Source organism: Rhipicephalus sanguineus, chromosome 2 (genome assembly GCF_013339695.2).
Source record: "Rhipicephalus sanguineus isolate Rsan-2018 chromosome 2, BIME_Rsan_1.4, whole genome shotgun sequence".
Taxonomy (NCBI): domain Eukaryota; kingdom Metazoa; phylum Arthropoda; class Arachnida; order Ixodida; family Ixodidae; genus Rhipicephalus; species Rhipicephalus sanguineus.
In genome coordinates this window covers 90,537,917-90,557,100 of record NC_051177.1, presented here as the reverse complement: position 1 = coordinate 90,557,100, position 19,184 = coordinate 90,537,917, and the positions used below count along the sequence as shown (strand labels likewise).

Here is a 19,184-nt window from a genome sequence, read left to right as displayed (position 1 = left end):
ATGTCTCTGAACATCGTTTTGTTGCTCATACCTCTGCGACAGCAAGCGCTGTATCTAGATATTTTATGTGATAGCTTCTCAAGTTCACTTTCACTTCCTGAATATTGGCGTTGTACAGTACATGCAAAGCTCTGTTTGTGCTTAAGGTCCTGGCATTATACTGGGTCTAATCATGGTTGGCTAAGACGTCTGTTAATTGGCACCTGTTAATTGATAACTGGTCAGTTATGATCAGCGATGATGCGGATATGTAAGCGCTCTCATTTTCCCGTGAACGCTCTATCTGCTTGACGTCCTATTATTCTTTGATCGAACAGAAGTTAGAGTATATAAGAATTACACTATACGGAGAGCCGCAAAATTATCGCGATTTTGAGAACTTCGTTCATATGCCTAAATGTCCGATTCCGCCGCATCGTAGGCGACGGTGCCGGTAACAATGCACGGAACACTTTTTAAATGCGTAAGCATTTCTCTGGTGATTCGACGAGAAAACTGTGTGTAAAGCAAAGCAACAAGGCAACACTATTTCTGATTAACACTATGGCATTTAATTAATTGATAATTTATTCATTGTCACTAGGGTTACAAAGCGTTGCAGGCCGCCACCGATACTGCGGAGGAAGAGGTGGGTATTTTTCTCCCTTCTTTCTATATATAGTAATCTCAGCTTCTTTATGTTTTTTAAGATTCTTACTATTTCAAAATTTAAAACTGAGCTTCACAATAAAGCCGTTGTGACTTCACTCGTATGGCGAAAACAAATTATAAGTGATGATAAATAATGTAGATATATGTAGCTCGACACTAAGAGATAGAGGTGCACTCGATAAGGCGTAGTGTGGGTTGTTAAACTTGACGGTAATCATATCGCAGTACATATACAAAGCTAAGCGAAAAACTGCGCTCGATAAAGAAAGTAACCCATATTAAAAAAAAAACAGAAAAATGAGTTACACAAGGACTTTCTGAGGGAATACATGTCAGGCAACCGTCGCATTGAGCGACATACTGCTAATAACGAATCACCACCAGCACACTAAAAACTTTGAAAAATCAGTCAGCGTAGTCCACGCGACACAAGCCAGCAGTAGCATGTTGCATCGACAGCCGTTCTATAAAGACACGAGGATACATCTATTTATTTTTCTACAGAAAAGTATGTAAGACATCATATGAGCCTAACGTTTGCTTATACCTACTCGATCACATGGACTCATGTCTGATGTCGACCTTGAAAACGAAATCGTCAATCGAATACAGGCTACTTTCAGAGGTTAGAGCACCTAGTTATGACTAACCGACTATGCTTAGAGAAAGGCTACAGCACAGAGCGTGTACAACATGAGCATATATACACTAAATGGAAACACGCGTCTATACCTTGTCTCGATGAAACAAATCATAGCCGTCCGCTAATGTATATTGTTTTTTTTTTTTTTTGCGTTCTATCGAAGGTTACCACTTCATCGTGGGACTATGCACAAGCCACTCTTATGGAAAAATTCCCGTCTGGTCCAGAAGAAGCGGGTCCGGTAAGCTCATCGCTTGCCACACCTTTGCAGTACTTTAAACCTTTTGGTTGCTTTTACAAGTGAGCATGTGGCCGCTCCACTACTTTGCAGGATGAAACCCCTACGGAAGTCGCCACAACGAGAAGCGATTCGAACCCAAAGAAGGTCATAGCATTCACAGAGGTTTGCACAGTATATCCTTCTGACGTATTTAATTCATATGTTTTCAGTACATCCAGTTAGCTTCCAAGCGCCAATACCGAAATAGTGATTTTTTACGCAGTACACGAATGTCTGTGAGCTCGGCATCGAGAATGCCCGGAACGAACATTCTTAACCTTGATCGGTCTTTGCGTGCTGGAGCTGAATGCGATGTAGCGATGATCGACGTTCGCTTCCTGACCACGCAGGGCGCGTTCCAATGGAGGCTGTACTTCGTAGCGTTCACACAGTTATGTTTGAGATGAAATCAATCAATCAATCAATCAATCAATCAATCAATCAATCAATCAATCAATCAATCAATCAATCAATCATTGGGTTAGTGAGCTGAGCAGTAACAAACGTAATCTAGCTCACGGAAAAACTCTTAAGTTGCCGTAAGAAAACGACAAAAAAAAAACTGTCGGCAGACCAACATGGCGCGGAAATGCGTTGGTTCCGAGTTTGAATCCCTGGTTCAGACGAATTTTATGTAAACTAGGAAGACTTGTGAAATTCGTATGGATTTTCTTTGAGGCTTCGTTCTACAAGTGAGCGCACAACAATTTCATCCTTCGATCACATGCCTCCCCCGTTCGGGCTTCCGCGGAACTGATTTGGCATGGAAAGTAGATTGACCCAATCGTATGAGCTCCTCACATTATTATAAACTCCTTGCGTTAGGCCCGATGCTTCAGGAACTTATTGCATTGGTACTGAGGTATCCCCGTTGCTTCATAATGCCCTCGTGCTCGCGTATTTACTCGGTGCCATTCATGCATGCGAGTGTGCCGCTGACAGCCATAATTTTCCCGTTTCAGACACTGCGCCTGAAGCCATCGCTATCGTACATCTTTCTAGCGGCGGTGTTTAAGGTAAGCCGAGTTCAGGCTAAGTCGTGCATTTTGATGCAGTCATGAAGAGTGAGTAAGCGCGACTAGACAAGGACGTAGAACGAAAAGAGACAAGGACAAGGATGTAGTAGTCACTTCGTGAGACCCATTATTGCAGATACGGACAAGCAAAGAATATGTACAGTGCAAATTTTGCTAAGGTGAAACTGCCTTCTGTTAGGCATAATATAAATATACACGCTGCGTTTACAGATTACCATCTAGGTGCGAATACGCATTCGTATACTGACAACAGATGTAAATCTTCGCTCGTATATAGTGTCCGATATACACTATTATTGAAGGCGACGGCCATTGGGAAACCATAATTTCTGGTGTTTTACGTCCCAAAACCATAATATGATTATGAGAGACGGTGTATAGCGGTAGGCTCCGGAAATTTCGACCATCTGGTGTTCTTTAATGAGCACCTAAATCCAAGCGCACGGGCGTCTATTGCCTCCAACCAGACTTGTACACGTTACAGAAAATAAATAACAGATTACAATTGCAATTACTTCCTTTAAAATGTACTTAATTACAGTGGTCAATTAAAGCCCCAAAAAAGTAACTGAGCAATTACAGAAATGTAATTGATTGCTTTTGCGTTACTTGCCCTCAAAATTTTACTGCCGTTAACACAATAACACAGGTTTATTCAAGCTATAAAGAACTATTGCGCATGCATTGTAGATAGAAGGCTGAAGGCTTTCGTGAGAGCTGGGAGGCTTATTGTGGCTTCTGTGAAATAGTGCTACAGGTTGTTAACTTTCAACAGGAGTTGTTTTTCAAAGTTATCGCTGATTCTTCCACGTCTTCTCATTAAAAGGTCAGCTGCTACACTGAACACTCTCTCTATGCATGCTCTGGAAGGAATGGCGGTATTACTACGCAGGAACGCCTTGCACACCAGCTCGTAGTCGCGCAGTGCTTCGATGGTAGTGTCCATGTCCTCTATAGAGAGTCGCGCTCCGCTGTTGCTGGCGCTCGGGTATAAGGCGTTGCAGGTAAGGCCAAGGAAAAGGTGAAAAAATAGGCTCTGCAGGGACCCCCCGTCTGACAGGACGGGGGGTCCATACAGAGCGGTCGCATATCTTTCGGGACGAGAACTGCCGTAGAAGACTAGTTACAACTTGACTTTGAGAAAAAAAAGTAATTGATTACTGGTAACAAATTACAGAGAAATGTAACTCAATTACCTAGAATTGATCACAAGTAATCGATTACTTATAACGCGTTACGTACAACTCTGCCTCCAACGAAAGGCGCCCACACTGGCCAGGATTCGATCCCGCAGCCTTAGGGTCAGCAGGAAAGCACCATAACCACTATATGGACCACCCCGGCGGGTGAACGAAAAGCTTTGTCGGTACGGTTCCGAAAAGGTGATGTCTTGTACGGATGTGGTACGTTGTATATGGAAATCCTTGCAAATCTATACACGATGCGCGGGAACGCAGGGGTTGGTGCTCGTCATGTTCCAGCAGAACATGGACCACGACGACGTCGGAGGCAGCAGCTGCCCGCATCAGGACGCCAGCAGCTCGTCCCTTTCGCGCATCGCCGCCTGGAAAGCCCAGTACGCGCAGCACCGCTCGAGGCTTCAAACTATCTGGGAGCGCACGCTCGAGCTGCAGTCCGCGAGCCCCGCCGACGAGTCGGAGATTCAGCAGCAACCGCATCCGACCACAGAGATCCACGCCGCAGACTCTGCGAAACCTGCACGCGAGCCCCACAGTAGGGGGCTTCTCGACGGGCAGGACGACGTCGAGCTTTCGGCTAACGCCGACAACGTCACCGACAAGAACGCGGACATCGGAGCTTCACCGTTGGGGAAAGAAGGCGAATCTGAAGGCTTCGATCTCTCGTCGAAGGTCAAGAAGGAGCTGCGCAACAACAAATACGCGGACACCAAGGCGTTAAAACCGCCGCGACGGTTTATCAGTGACTCGGCTTTAAGATCGAGCACGTCTCGATAGAATTGAGAATAACGCGGGCGAGATCGTGAAGGACGGCGAATAATTATTGCAGGATTATTTATAAACAATGTATAGCGCTAGATGCGCGGCTCATATTTGTTTGAAATTGCCTTCAGCGATGTTTGACTTGCCTTCGTGGCCAGATTGGCTACGTACCGTTAGTGTTGTCTCGTAGCCTGGAGGGGCGCGAACGTCACGTAAACGGGCTTCCGTCTTTCAAAATATGCGACGCATTGCACTCTGCGCTGGCAAATACCATACGTACGAATCCGCTCGTTGGCCTTCAGGGACAGTGTCGTCGCGATGACGTGTATGTCGACGACTAGTGATTACGTCACGTCAGCTAACGTTCTGCCCATTACCAATCAGCGTGAACTGACTACTGAAGTGCCTTATTCTTGTTTCTTTCTCTATTTTTATAGAAAATACAGTCTTAAAGATTACACGGGATTTCTGATCGCGCACGAAGCATGCGTTGGAGTTGCACATGTAGCAGAGTTGCATACTCGTATACGTGTTCATTGGCGTTTCCGTCAAACAGATACCACGCAACGTATGGGAGGACAAATTACCCTCAGTCTTAACACATTTGTTCTACTTCTTAAACCTGAAGTTCAAAAGAAATAAAACTGGGGCGGATCTCTTAATTGTCAAGCATGAAGGCCACTACAGAGATAGTCTTGCAAAGAGATAAAAAGAAAGCTTTATTACATAGAAATATCAAATATCACCTTGCTTAGATAAAACTGTATTGACTGCCTAATTGCAGCAGAGAAAAAGTGCACGCAGAGAAGCCTACACAGAGTACTGAAAGGTTGCAGGCATTTTATTTTTATTTTGTTACGGTTCAATAAAACTTTTTCTCTTTGAAGAATCCTGGTGAAAATTCGACGCATGAAGCTTTTCTTTCTCGCTTTATGTAGTGCATGTTCAAAATGCACCTTAACGCATGAAGGAAAGAAGATTACTCTAAGGGCTCGTTTTCTTCGTTAGACACAATATTAATGAGAACTAACACACAATAATGCCAAGGAATGTATAGGTGGTGTTATTCGTTGCAATTAGGTTATAAATGTGAAGAAAGTAAAGTGGACGAAAAGATAACTTGGCGCCGGCAGGGACCGAACCTGCGACCTTCGAATAACGCGTCCGATGCTCTACCACCGAGCTACGGCGGCGGTCATCCCACCGTCCACTTTATGGGGTAACGCATGACACGTTTTAAGGCGCTTAACCTTTATTTTAGTGCTCGGCGTGTGTTTTGTGCTACAATATTGCCAGTATATACACATCGAAGATCCCACAAGGGGCAGTGACCTTTAATTGTAGTATATGTTTTCACGTGTATATACCTGTTTCTTTTTTTATTCTGAGTCTTAAGGCATGTACAGCAGAGATAGAAAAGTAAGGTCATCCGCGTGTACCCACTTTCTGCACATTTCCTTGTCTTGTGACAAGATAATCGGGAAGTATAGGGGCAATAGGGCGCGCGTCACAGGCCGGTATAACTAATAAGCAAGTGTTAGGAATCAGTGGGGCACAATTTGGTAGGAAGCGGTTAGATATGAGACAGTGGCTGTAAGATAACGAGGCTTCAGATCGTCGTTATCAGGGGCGTTACCGGGGGGGGGAGGGGGGGGGGAGGCGTGTTGGGGGTTCAAACCCCTCCCCCCCCCGAAAATTTTTCAATTTTGCTTGCGTATAGATACACAGACACATACAAACGCACGCACGAACATACACAAAGTATGGTTGAACACTTGTCCCCCCCCCCCCGAAAAAAAATTTCTGGCTACGCCCTGGTCGTTATCGTGCTATCTACAGTCGATATTGTTCCTATTGTGAGGTCACATTGATCGGCATCAGTTCTAGAGCCAATTAATCGAATATTGAGGTGACTTTTATAATTAAATATTGTGGGCGATCACAGGTTAAACCTGACCAGCCGGGATCCCTTAAAATGCGCCAAAATCAATGTACTCGAGTGTTCTTTGCATTTCGCCCCCGTCGATATGCGGCTGCCGTGGCCGGGAATACGTGCCTGAAGGGGTACGTGCCTTAATTCACTATCATCATCATTATCATCATCATCATCAGCAGCAGCAGCAGCAGCAGCAGCAGCAGCGAGACAGCAGTGACGCAACGGTCACATCGCAAAACCCCCTCCACAGGGCCAGCGTCAGGGCGGTCTACAGGCCACGATGACGGTCGTCCACACGAAGTCTGCATCCGCGCCCCTTCACGCGGCTGCTGTCCATGCTAAGGGTGGAGGCCCCGCGGTCTACCCTAAGCCGTCCCTTGGTTCAGCGGCGTCCACGGCATCCAAGTCCCACGTCCCCGGCTCAGGTGTGCCTTCCACCACAGAAAAGAACCAAGGGCAGCCCGGTAAGAAGCTGTCTTCGGTGTCCTTGCCATAGGCGGTCGTGGCTTGGTTGTTTCTCGCTAAGTTAATCAAATTATTTCTGCATCAAAATATCGACCAAGTTAAATCGATCAATTAAATTGATTTCAAATGAAACCATCATATAGGTATGTATCAAGCCATCGGTTAATTTTGACCACCCGGGGTTCCTTCATTCAAACTTAAATCTAAGTATATGGTGTCCTTGCATTGCTCCACTCTCGCAATGCGGCCCGTGCGACCGCCGACATCGGCAATCGAACCCGCGCCCACGTACTTAGCAAAGCCACCTCATAGCCGCTAGGCGCAACGGCGGTCCACTCTCCGCGACATCTTCACCGAGCTGTGGCTCTGAATATGCCTCATTTCGCCATTAAAACGTCTATGCGACATTAATGTATCGGTCCCTCATTTTAGATCACAATTATCGACAGATGGCCCATAGCAAAGTGTACTGAAACCGGCAAATAACGTGAATGTATCAATAGGAGTACAGACCCTTTGCTTTGAACGTCATGACAAGACACTAATCTTTAGATGAATATGTGAGCGCAACTAGAAACGCTTAAAAAAACGGTAGATGAATGTTTAGTTTTCTGAGACTGACGCAGCTTATAAGTGTAAGATGTCTCAGCGGGGATGTGCGTGAAAAATCTTTAGTTACTCCTGTTAATGACGGTGTAAAAAAATTTTGTGAAATATTTTATAAGAGTTCTGTTCATATACTTTATATGAATCCCTTAGGAAGCGTCTCCACGGCACAGCGAGGACAGGAGACGACATCTGTTTAATATCTGAAAAATAAATGAGGACAATGGTTATGTGTACTGAAACTTTAGAGTGTGCAGGTTAATTATGCGCTTTGAAAGTAAATACTACAACGGTTCTCTTTCATGAATTTCATGCGTCATATGAGGCGTACAGTTAATCAGACTATTCTGACGCTGTTCATTTTACAGATGTGAGGGTGAACGTCACCAAGATCATGATTTGCCTGCTCATCTTCACTATCGTGAGTAATAGCGAATGCATAAATATTTTTTGTAAGGACTGGTGGAAGGAAATTTGCAGTTATATGAAGCAGCAACCACGATTGGGCATACGCTCCCACTTGCGGTCACAATAACTTAATTGCGCAAGATCATTTGTAGAGAAGAAAGTTTTTAGATGCGAAGCAGCTTATGGCGGAGTTCAGTTCGGTGGTGTGCGGCGTTACCACCCTTACTGCGCATGCGCATCCTCCTCCCCCTCCTCTCCTACGCTCTCCCCCTCTCACGCTCCCCCTCTCGCGCGCCTCATTCTCTCCTGCGCAACGCCGCGATGAGCGCCAGCGCCTCCTCCCCCTCTCTCTCCTTTCCTACGCTCCCCCCCTCTCGCGCGCCTGTTGACCGCGTTTCCCGCTCGCCCTGTGAGAATTAACGGCCATGCTAGAGGGAAGACACGACGCGCGTAGCGTTCCTCTTCACGTTCCACGACGCTTTGAATGGATGGATGCAGCTTACGGCGCGGGACTTCGCCCCTGCCAACCCAGCTCCTAAAAAAAATTACACCATCTCCCGCTCAAGCGAACCATCTCCCCGCTGCTTCGCATCCACACATGGTTCCCTTTAGTGGGAGATGGTGTAATTTCTTTTTTGCTCACTGAAGTCCTGGAATAAGTTTTAACACCAAATTTTATTCTGTGCTGATGGAATCACGTAAATTTGGTATGTGCGGTACTTACGCCTGCTTGTTGCGAAGTGTGCTTTGCGCTCTTACTTCTTTGTTTGTGAGTTCGTTTTATCTGAATTTTCTTCATCCTGACAATCACAACACTGTTACACATTTGCAAAACGTCCTAACAGAGAGTCTTCGTGACATTCGTAATGCAAGCCGAGTACTGCTTCTCTTTAGATATTGCAATGCGTGTTCACGCATTCCTCCGCTTATTTCAGATTGTCCAGGTGCTTCTTTTCGGCCACTTCGCCGAATCTGCTATCTTCAGCATACCGGGTAAATTTCGTTGTCGTTTATTTTTTTTTAAAGGTTTACTAGCTAAGCGGGAATTACATTCTGCGCGAAGCTGAAACTGGCAAGTACCACTTGCATAAATGTGACTGCGACTTCCTTCCAGGGGGCTTCCCACAACCACTGAATTGGGGTGAGTATACGAAATAGGTTTCTATAGTAATAACTGCGTTGAAGTATCGCGCCAAGTACGCTTTCAACCATCAATGCTCGCAAGCTCCCTGCTGATTACAGTTAGGATAGTACTGCTATGAAAGTGCAGACTAAGGATCCCATCTCGTTCAACATTTGCAGCTTTTCTCTGGATCTACATTACCATGGCCATCACACGAGCGGGCTTCTTCTACGTCTGCTGCGTGGCAGTCGCTTCTCTGTACTACGTAAGTGCCGCTCGACACCGTCCCAAAAAAGAGAAGATTATATATATATATATATATATATATATATATATATATATATATATATATATATATATATATATATATATATATATATATATATAATCATAGCTCAGCAATATCACTCGGAGTCGACTCACTCAGACTCTAATCTGGCCGTGAGTCTGAGTTTGAGTGAGCTGAGGTGAGTAATATTTTAATGAGTGCGAGTCCTAGCGAGTTCGGTTGAGAAAAAAAATTTAGTAAAATTCCCCGTAAAATCTTTCGCGGGAAATTCTTCATAAAAATATCTCGTGTGACTCACGTATTTAATCATTTAATCAAAAAATGTACTTATTGGATTGTAACTCGAAGGTAGAAGATGAAAAGGCGTGTCGTAGAGCACCGATTATGTGGGATATTGGTGTTATAAGTCATTGACACCATGATCGAAAAAGCTTATTTTATGCTAACGGACTCACGAGTCGACACACTCAGGTTCACTCAGACTCGGGTCAAGCCGTGAGTCTTGAGTGATTCCGGCTGTGTATTATGTATATCGGTGAGTGTGAGTCCGAGTGAGTGTGCTTAAGCAAAATTTTCGCGAGTCTGAGTCGGAGTGAGCCGTCAGAGCAAAATATATTTCTTGAGTGAGTCTGAGTGAGCTCCAATAACTTTGCCGACCTATGATAATAAATATATAATTTCATATATGTGCCGTATAAATAAACATTGTAATAAGCAACATGTAGGATTCCGAGGCCAGAAACAGTGTCACTTAAGCAGTGATTTCGTGTTTATCGGACCAATATCATTCTGTGCTGCGAATGTGAGTAAAAGTGTAGAGCACTTGCATATAACTAAAGAGTGGAAGAAGGTATATGATACTACAATATATTTTCGTACTCGGTTTTTATAAGCGCATGAGCCCTACAAATTCAGCTATATGATGCATTAACGCGAAGACAAGATATTCCTTAACGGAGGCCAATGACCATAGGTCGGCAATCTCACTCATGAGTCGACTCACTCAGACTGAGATCGAGCCGTGAGTTTGAGTCTGAGTGAGTCCGGTTGAGGAATATTTTGGTGAGTGAGTCCGAGTGAGTCCTAAGCAGAAAATATATTACTTGAGCGACTCTGAGTGAGCTCCAAATTTGTTTGCCGACGTATGATGACTACTACTCAACTTCAGCATTACTATCAGCCTTATGACTGTTCACGTTGATACTCACTTCTACTCGCAGATAATTCAACGCATTAGCGTTTATACGCCAGCTGAATGTTTATTGATCAGAGGCCCATGCCTTGACGCCCCTCCCCCCGCAAAATTTTTCAAAGGAAGTTGTTGAAAAAAATATCTTGTGTGAGTCATATGTTGCAATAAAATTGTCCTTGCTGGATTGCAGTCACTGATAACTCGTATGTGAAGGTGCAAGATGAAAATGCGTAACGTAGAGCACCGATTATTCGAGATATTGACGTTTAAGTGCGTTGACATCTTGATCGAAAAAGCTAATTATACGCTAGCTGACTCATGAGTCGACTCACTCGGATTCACTCAGACTCAGACTCACGGCTCGATCTGAGTCTGAGTGAGTCCGAGTGAGTACTATTTAGATGAGTCTGAGTGAGTCCGGTTGAGAAATATTTTGGTGAGTCTGAGTCCGAGTGAGGCATAAGGGCAAAATATATTCCATCAGTGAGTCTGAGTGAGCTCCACATTTTTTGCTGACCTATGCCAATGACAGAGTAAATTTTCAAGGATTAATCGTAATTTGATGAAATTACTTGAATATATACCTGTGAGATGAACACTTTAAGGAGCCGCCGTTATGGCGGTGTGTGTTTATCCAGCCAGCGAACATTAGTTCATTTTTATCTACAAACATTTCTTTTAGCCAAAAACAATCTCGACAAGTCTATGTTGGTGCAGCGTTCACGCCGGCTCACTTAAGCGCAATACTTTCATTATTTCGAATTGCAGAGCTTGTGCTTCTGGCAGGTGGGGGAAGTTCCGGCGCACAGGTACTCAACGTGGTTGATGCCAATGGTAAGTCAAAGATTCTAGCAATACGTTTGCTTCAACATTACATTTTAACAGTTGGTGAACATTACACTTATGAACCTTGACTACGTGAGACGCAGTATGTGGCTTTTTTTTGTATCTTGCCACTTCCAGCTACCATTCGGGGATGTGCCCAGCGTTTGTTACTTCGCTAAGCAGCTGGATGATTATTTTCACAGTGGTGAATGAAACGCTAGTAAAAGAGAAAGATATGCCTTTTTTTAAGGGTTTATTGGAGCACTTTGATAAATAACAGTTACAGCATGAGATATTCATTTATGACCTATCACGCCTATTGCGTATTCATTCATTAGACGTCGCATGACCAATATAACATTGTTGATACACTGCTTCCTGTTCTTTATAAATGCGGAGACATATGTCCCACGAATCCAGCGTCCGTCCGACAAAGGGCGTTACCAACCGATGTCAAGAAAGCTCACGTGACAAAGTGGTGACGTCCTGCAATGACATTTGATGACGTAAACATGGAAAAAAGCGATGACGTCTTGTGATGACGTCGTGTCATAGCCTCACGTAATATGGACGTCGTAATAGTATGGACGTGGGCATAGTCGTCATGCCCACGAAGGCCGTGCTTCCACATGCGATGTAATTAAGGAGACTTAGGTGCCTCTGTAACTTATTTTCATGACTATGTCATAACCATCTCATGACTATATGAACCAGCCGACGCACGTGTGCGGCGGCTGGTTCAGGTCGATTTCTTGTTTCAGTAGTCAAGCAAGTCTTAACGACAACTTTACCATCCCACTAGGCCCCCAAGGCGGCCATCAGGTTCACGGTCGTGAACGGTTTCTGGTTGATCGTGGCCATATTCATTCTGCGCTGCGCCGAGTCACTTGCCCTTGCTTGCGACGACCATGATCACGGCAAGCGGTTGTCCAACGTATGTATATCACTGCATTAAGTTGGCTCATGTGTGTAGCGACAAGTCGTAAAAGTGGTATATAAATTAATGTCAGCATGCAAGACGAGATCAAATATTTATTTTCCCCACGTTTACCAGGTTCACGCATGGATTCGAGTAAGCTGCGTCGACTCCTCTGCTTCGCACCCGTATACAGTGGTAAGCTTCAGCTTGCGCCACCTGGTTGCACGGTGGTATGTTTCACACGATCGTGGTCCCTGTTAATACGGGCAGAAATGAAGCAGTAAATCTGACTTTACTTATAAGTTTTAGTATTTCTACAGCAAAAGAACAGCACTTCTCAGTATGGCAGAGAAACAGGGACCTGCACCATCCGGACGTATATGTGTGTGTGTATATGTGTAATTTTTACTACATCGAATTCGAGCCCAAAACATGGCGTCCACTGATATCACTCTGAGACATAGCGACATTTTGTCGCCTATCTTGCACAAAAGACAATCTCACGTAAAAGAGATATCTTGCAAAAGGTATCTCTTGATAAGGGTTACCTACTGCATGGTAACCCTCACGTGTGACAAGTGAAGCTAATTCGCCCATTTGTGCATCAAATTGCGCGAAATTTAGCACAGGTGTGTCATTCTTTGAGCTGATTTCAATACCTGTCACAAATGTTGTGGTGTTCGAACATTTTGAATAGTCAAAGTGCCTTGTGAATCGAACGAATACCAGGCTATTCGAATCGAATATTCGAAATTTCGAATGTTCGCACACCCTTAATTTTTATATACGCGAGGAACCATATATATATATATATATATATATATATATATATATATATATATATATATATATATATATATATATATATATATATATATATATATATATATATATATATTTAACTACCAGTAGTGTTTCTTCGGCATCCAGTGGAGTCAGAACTGTCCCGTATGTTAGAAAATGTTGGCTTGAAGAGTTTTACAGATTTAAAAAAAAATAGAACAGCAGCAGAGCGCTCATGAACAATCACTAGTAACTATTTCTACATGTCTTCTCTTCCAGCTTTCTGTATTGGTCGCAGACTTCGTGATCAACGCTATACTTTGTGGAATCGAGGTAAGAGGCGTTCGCGCTGCTGCTACGCTTACGGTGAATGTATCAGTCACGAATAGTAGGATTATTGAAAGACGACGGGATTAACAGCGTGTTTGTTGTACGCAATATAAGGAAAAAAAGAAGCAGCTTTTTATGCCTCAAAACCTCGCAATGTCGTTAGAAAGAACACACTTAATAACTGTCCTCGAAGAAAGAAAAAAAAACACTCGTTACAGAAGCCACTGTCTGCGAGCAGACGTAATAAAAATTTGGGACTAAAACTTGGACTTCGGAATAGCTGGCTGAGAGGGCAAGTAAGGACAGTAGCTTCAATTTCAGGTTTCATGCGGCTATAAGAAAGAATGACACGTTCTCGTTTATAAGCTGCTTGTTTTGCTCAACCCACTGTTGTGTGCATCACTTTTTTTTTTGTCGCCTTTCGTTATATATAGTGCTCACAAAAGCGAGCAGCGTTTTTGTGAATAGCTATCTATGCAGCCGGACACCTAATCGTGTGGTTGCGGTACGGACATTCACTTATACTAACTACGTATGTGTCGCAGCCTGCGCGCCAGCCTGTTCATTTTGTCGTGTTCGAAGCATTCGCTTTGTTATTGTTGCTAATTTTAATACATGTACATTTGTTTTATCGCAGATGATGCTGTTACTGTGCCTCTACGGGTACAGCATGGCGATAGCTACAAGCGACGAAAGGGGACGACGCTCGGGCCAGAGCTCGCGTGAGCCTTCCCTGTCAAAGCATACCATGATATCCCCACTCGTGACACCGATGAAGCCTAAACAAGTGCCACCACCAGTACTGCCAGCGTCAGCAATGCTAGCATCAGCAGTGTCAGGATCTGCACCACGAGCATCTTTACTGCCAGCACCAGCAGCGCCAGCATCAGGAGTGTCAGCATCTACACTGCCAGCATCAGCACTTCCGGCATCAGAAAAGCAACCGCCACCAGAACCTCCAGAGAAAATGCCAACGCCATCAGCGGCCCCACAACTAGCGAAGCGACCGTCAGATCATCGAGTACCACCGGAGCAGCCGCCAGCACCCCAAATACCTACGAAGCGGACGTCAGCATCAGTCAGCGACGACAAAACAGGCACGAAAAAGGAAGGTCAGTGTGATGACCAGAAGCAGAAGCGCGAGCCTAGTAGGGCAGCGCAACCCGCACCCTCTCCCGTGATGCAGACCATTGCGAGAATCAAGGTCGGCTTCCAATACGTGCGTGGGCGGTGTGCACAATTTAGACGCACTCCCATCACGGCTCCGGTTGTAAAGCTCGCTAGGTTTCTCGGCACTCCGAGTCAAAGGACTGGACAGTCTGACGAAGACGCAGCTCACATTGCACAGAAAGTGACCCAAGCGCAGAGACAAAAATCCACGCCGAGCAGCACGTCAGCCAGAAAGGCGCAGTTGATCAATGCGCCGTACGTGAATTTGAATGTTAAGTTTGAAAGCGCGCTCTGCGCAGTTGCTCGTGGCAGTGGAGCTGATGCGACAGAAACAGTTGAAAGAATGCCACAAGAAACATCAACGCAGGCATCACAGCACGAACTGATAAAGGAACCTGAGCCATCGGAATCGGTGGAAAGAGCGCAGCTCTTCAAGACACGGGAATTGAATCTCAACGCCATGTTCGAGGATCCACAGTCGGCCTTTCCAGGAGGCACTCAGCGCCGGCTCATGTCAGCGACGACAACGAAGTCGCAGCAACAGCAAGGATCGTGCCTCGAGGTAAAAGAACCAGCTCGTGAAACGTCGGAGTCAGGACTATTGGCAAGGCAGGGTACAACGGATAGGCAAGATGATGCACGAAGCCAGAAAAGCGCCGAAGAGGAGTTTAAGCCGTACGTGCAAATACGGGCCATGTTCGAGCCATTACTGCGCGAGAAGAGTCCGGAAAGAGAAGACATTTCTGCCACCGTCGGAGGGCACCTGCAGACCCGTATAACGCGCTCACGATCACCTTGGATGCACGGAATTGCTGCAAAAGTCGAGAGGCACTTGCAGCAACAGATGCAGCCGCACAGTTTTGTAAGCATTACGACGGGAACAAGAAGCACCGGCGCATCGGCGCCTCAGCGTCCAGCGTACTACTGCCTTCCCCCGCCCCCTAGTGGTGCCAGAACGGCGATAGGCTCGCTGTCACCGCTTCCGCGACTTCGCGATGATGGTGCACAGACAAAAGCGAACGCCGGTCGCCGATGGCCTGTAGTAGTGCCGCCATCGCACTTGCCGCAGCCGCGAACTGCGGGAACGGGAACAGTACATCAGGAAACACCGGTAATATTGGGACACGACGCAGACGGGCAGCTCAAGCAAGCGCCGTGGCGTGACCCCAGACTAAAGGCCCTGCAGTCGGTGCTCATAAAAGCCAGCTTCACTCCACTAGTGCAGGATAAAACGGTACCGGCAGAAGGGCACAGCCATGCCACGACGCAGCCAACACAAGGCCTCTTCGGAGTTATTGCCAATGATTCACCAACGTCGCCACCTTCATTGCCTTCGGTGCCACCACCACCGCTACCGCCGCCACCGCCAAACCCACGCCGAAGAAATGAACCATATTTCAATCTTGCCGAGCTGGCCGAAGAACATCACGTGCCGACATGTGTGGTTCGAGGTAGCATCACGAAGTTTCTTTTTAAGCAGGCAGAGAAAAAGTCGCAGGAGTCACAACAGCCTGCCGACTCTGCATATCTCCAGACAGCGACGGAAGAGTTGCTGAAACCCCCAGAAGGTCCGCCGAAATGTGTGGATGACTTGCTCAGAGTACCGCAAGAACTGCCAAAACTTCCAGCTGGTCAACCGCAAATTCTGCAAAAACTCCCTCGAGCTGAGGCAGATCCACTGGAAGCTCCATCGGCTCCGTCAGATGATCCGATGAGCGTTTCTGGTGCTCTGAAAGATCAGAAGAAAGCGCCAGTAGAGCCACCACAAGCTGCAGAAAACTATCCTAAAGCCCCTCAAGACGATCGACGGAAAGCGCCGGAAGAGCCACCGAGAGCTGCAGAAGGCCAGCCTGTAGCCCCCCAAAAATATCAACAGGAAGCATCAGAAGAGCCACTGGAAGCTGCAGAAGGGCAGCCTAAAGCCCTTCTAGAAGATCACCAGAAAGAACTAGAAGGACCACCGCAAGCCGCAAAGGGCCAGCCCGAAACCGCTGCAGAAGAGCGACAGAAAGCACCAGAAGGGCCACCGCAAGCTGCAGAAGGTGAGCCCAAAGCTCCTCAAGAAGACCGGAAGAAAGCAGCAGGAAAGTCACTGCAATCTGCAGAAGGCCAACCTAAATATCTTCAACAAGATCACTGGAAAGCATCAGAAGAGCCACTGCAAGCTGCAGAGGGCCAGCCCGAAGTCACTGCAGAAGAGCGGCAAAAAGCAGCGGAAGCGCCACCGCAGGCTACAAAAGGCCAGCCTAAAACACCTCAAGAAGAGCCGCAGGATGCAGCAGAACAGCCACCACAAGCTGCAGAGGATCATCTTAAGTTTCCTGAAAAATATCAGCAGGCTAAAGCTCCTCAACAAGAACACCAGAAAGCACCAGAAGTACCACCGAGAACTACACAAGGCCAGCCTAAAGCCCCTCAGAAAGATCAGCAGAAGGCACCAGAAAAGTTACCAAAAGCTGCAGAAGAGGTACATAACACCCCTCAAAAAGAGTGCCAGAAAGCAGCGGAAGAGCCACCGCAAGCTGCACAAATCCTGCCTAAGGCCTCAGCAGAGTTGCTTCCCAGAGCTCTGCCAGAATTGTCGTCAGCTCGGCCGGAAGCCGCCAGAGAGCCACTGGGCGCTGAAGGCCCGAAATAGCCTACGGAGTAAACTTCGCTCACTTTACGTTTCGTGCTGCGAAGTGAATGGCTGCGTCAGTCTACTGTGGGCCGGAAGAAGAAATCGGAGGGTTGAGTGACTGAATGAATTGTGGAAAGAGGCAACAGGGAGCCCAGAGCGTGGCTTTGATGTCTTGAGCTTGCGCGTCTTCCCACAACTCACATTTCAATCTGCTATCGCGAATGCTATTCTCTTTCTCTAAGCACGCGCGTTCGCTACGTTAATTTCTACACATAATGAAATATGATTTTGTGCATAATGACAAACTACTGATTAGCTCGCATGTCGCGACACGCTGTCATTCTCTCTCTCTCTCTCCGTCTCTCCTTTTCCCTATCTGTGTATACGCATGAATTGTTTCAATGCCTGGAGTATTCTTTTCTAAAGCGCGATATTGACGTATAATATCCGCATTTTCGTTTATTCCTTCCTTTTCGTTAAACTGACATAAATATAGTCACATTTTCTTTCCTCGACATAATCGTTGACGTATACATCTCATGTACTTGTGTCCCCAAACACTCTTACGGCGAAGGTTTTTTTTTTTTTTTTTTTTTTTTCGTACTGGCACAGTTGATCTCAAAACGCGGCACGTAGTTTCGCGCAGAACAGGACACATCTAGGCAGAGAAAGTTCAAGGCAAAGGCATTGCGTAGACAGTACGAATATTGAGAAGAATGGCTTTAAAATAAGTAGACCCATTATTTTAGTTGGCGTCAAATAAGAAAGCAAGAAAACAACCTTGAGCTATGGTTAGGTCTGCATGCTCCGCGATAATGAATGTATCGACGCTGCATTTCGGTAACTGGCGTAAGGCCCCTGCGTCATATCACTCGCTTACAAGCTTAAGGCAGTACCTTGTGGGCGAGAGAGAGAAATACATTTACTGAAAGGCAGTCCTTCTGCCTGTATTTATTTGCTTATTCACGTAACTCTGCCAGGATGACAGAAGAAGTAAAATATGTTCTGAATAGATACGAATTTTCATAAAACTTTTCGACTGCGTTGTAGATTGAACAAATGTTTGTATGCTATGCAATGTATCGTTACGGTGGAGTGAAGAAGGATAACGCCGACAACATTAAATACGACGGAACATCAACACAGCCTTCCTGGGCTCCTGGTCCTCTCCGTCAACAATCCCGGTTTTGTAACCGTACATCCTATGGGTTTAGCCAATATTCTTAAAAGCAATTGTCAGCAGCTGCTTGTGGCTGGCTGTATATGAGTCATTACATATACGTAACGGTTTGATATGAAGATACAGCCCTACATTTCCACAACGTGCGCTGCTTATCAAACAAATATGTCATTTGTTTGCTTGTAAAAGGGAATTATTTCTGAATCGTTAACGTGGGGAGGCTATCTATTTTGAAATAGACTGAGCCACATGAATCTTCAAGACAACGCTAGCAGGGGACATGCGTTGAGCGTTTTACAGCAATAACTGTCAAGAGTGCTTAGTGTACTTTCGTGGCATTTTTCGCGAATGTCGTCATCACCATCATAACATTTCTTATCGTCACAATTATTTTTTGTTGCAGAATATGTCGCAAGAAATGATTTATATTCTCCGAGAATTAGACCCCAGCACCACAGAATTTTAGTCTTCGTGCCATTATCGTTATAGTCGGATTTCTCACGATTAACTCTAATTGCATGGTTGATTGATAAGAATTTGTTGCGTCCGAACCAACTGGTTAACGCAAACAGTGAAATGCCGAAATCCACGTCATATTGTTCACCTTAGGGTGCTTAACATGCGTTAAACAAGATGGCATGTATACGGGTATATACTCTGCAGTAAAAAAAATTTGGCCTTAGTCGCACACGATTACTCTACCATCCTCGCTGTTCTCATTGCCGTTTTTTGTTTTCGTGTCATCGTGTCATCGTCTCGTCACCGT

General features: G+C 45.6%; 1 protein-coding gene and 1 long non-coding RNA gene across 2 annotated transcripts; both read left to right on the top strand.

Moving 5' to 3' along the window:
- Positions 1–1,624: 1,624 nt before the first annotated feature.
- On the top strand, positions 1,625–4,287 carry LOC119381733 (uncharacterized). The gene is made up of 3 exons (XR_007415265.1): positions 1,625–1,697; positions 2,537–2,590; positions 4,069–4,287. It is a non-coding gene; the product is annotated as an uncharacterized LOC119381733 (long non-coding RNA).
- Positions 4,288–6,788: 2,501 nt separating this feature from the next.
- On the top strand, positions 6,789–17,256 carry LOC119381732 (mediator of DNA damage checkpoint protein 1-like). The gene is made up of 7 exons (XM_037649498.1): positions 6,789–6,972; positions 7,948–8,000; positions 8,923–8,980; positions 9,290–9,375; positions 11,360–11,425; positions 12,219–12,350; positions 14,086–17,256. The coding sequence occupies exons 1-7, from the start codon at positions 6,789–6,791 to the stop codon at positions 17,254–17,256; spliced, it is 3,750 nt and encodes a 1,249-aa protein (XP_037505426.1).
- Positions 17,257–19,184: the final 1,928 nt, after the last annotated feature.

What these genes read in the sequence shown, in the direction of transcription:
- LOC119381732 (XM_037649498.1), top strand. Translation starts at nt 6,789, where the DNA reads ATGACGGTCGTCCACACGAAGTCTGCATCCGCGCCCCTTCACGCGGCT. An exon ending in AAAGAACCAAGGGCAGCCCG is followed by an intron (nt 6,973 to 7,947) that starts GTAAGAAGCTGT and finishes TTCATTTTACAG; the next exon opens with ATGTGAGGGTGAACGTCACC. An exon ending in ACGGCAAGCGGTTGTCCAAC is followed by an intron (nt 12,351 to 14,085) that starts GTATGTATATCA and finishes GTTTTATCGCAG; the next exon opens with ATGATGCTGTTACTGTGCCT.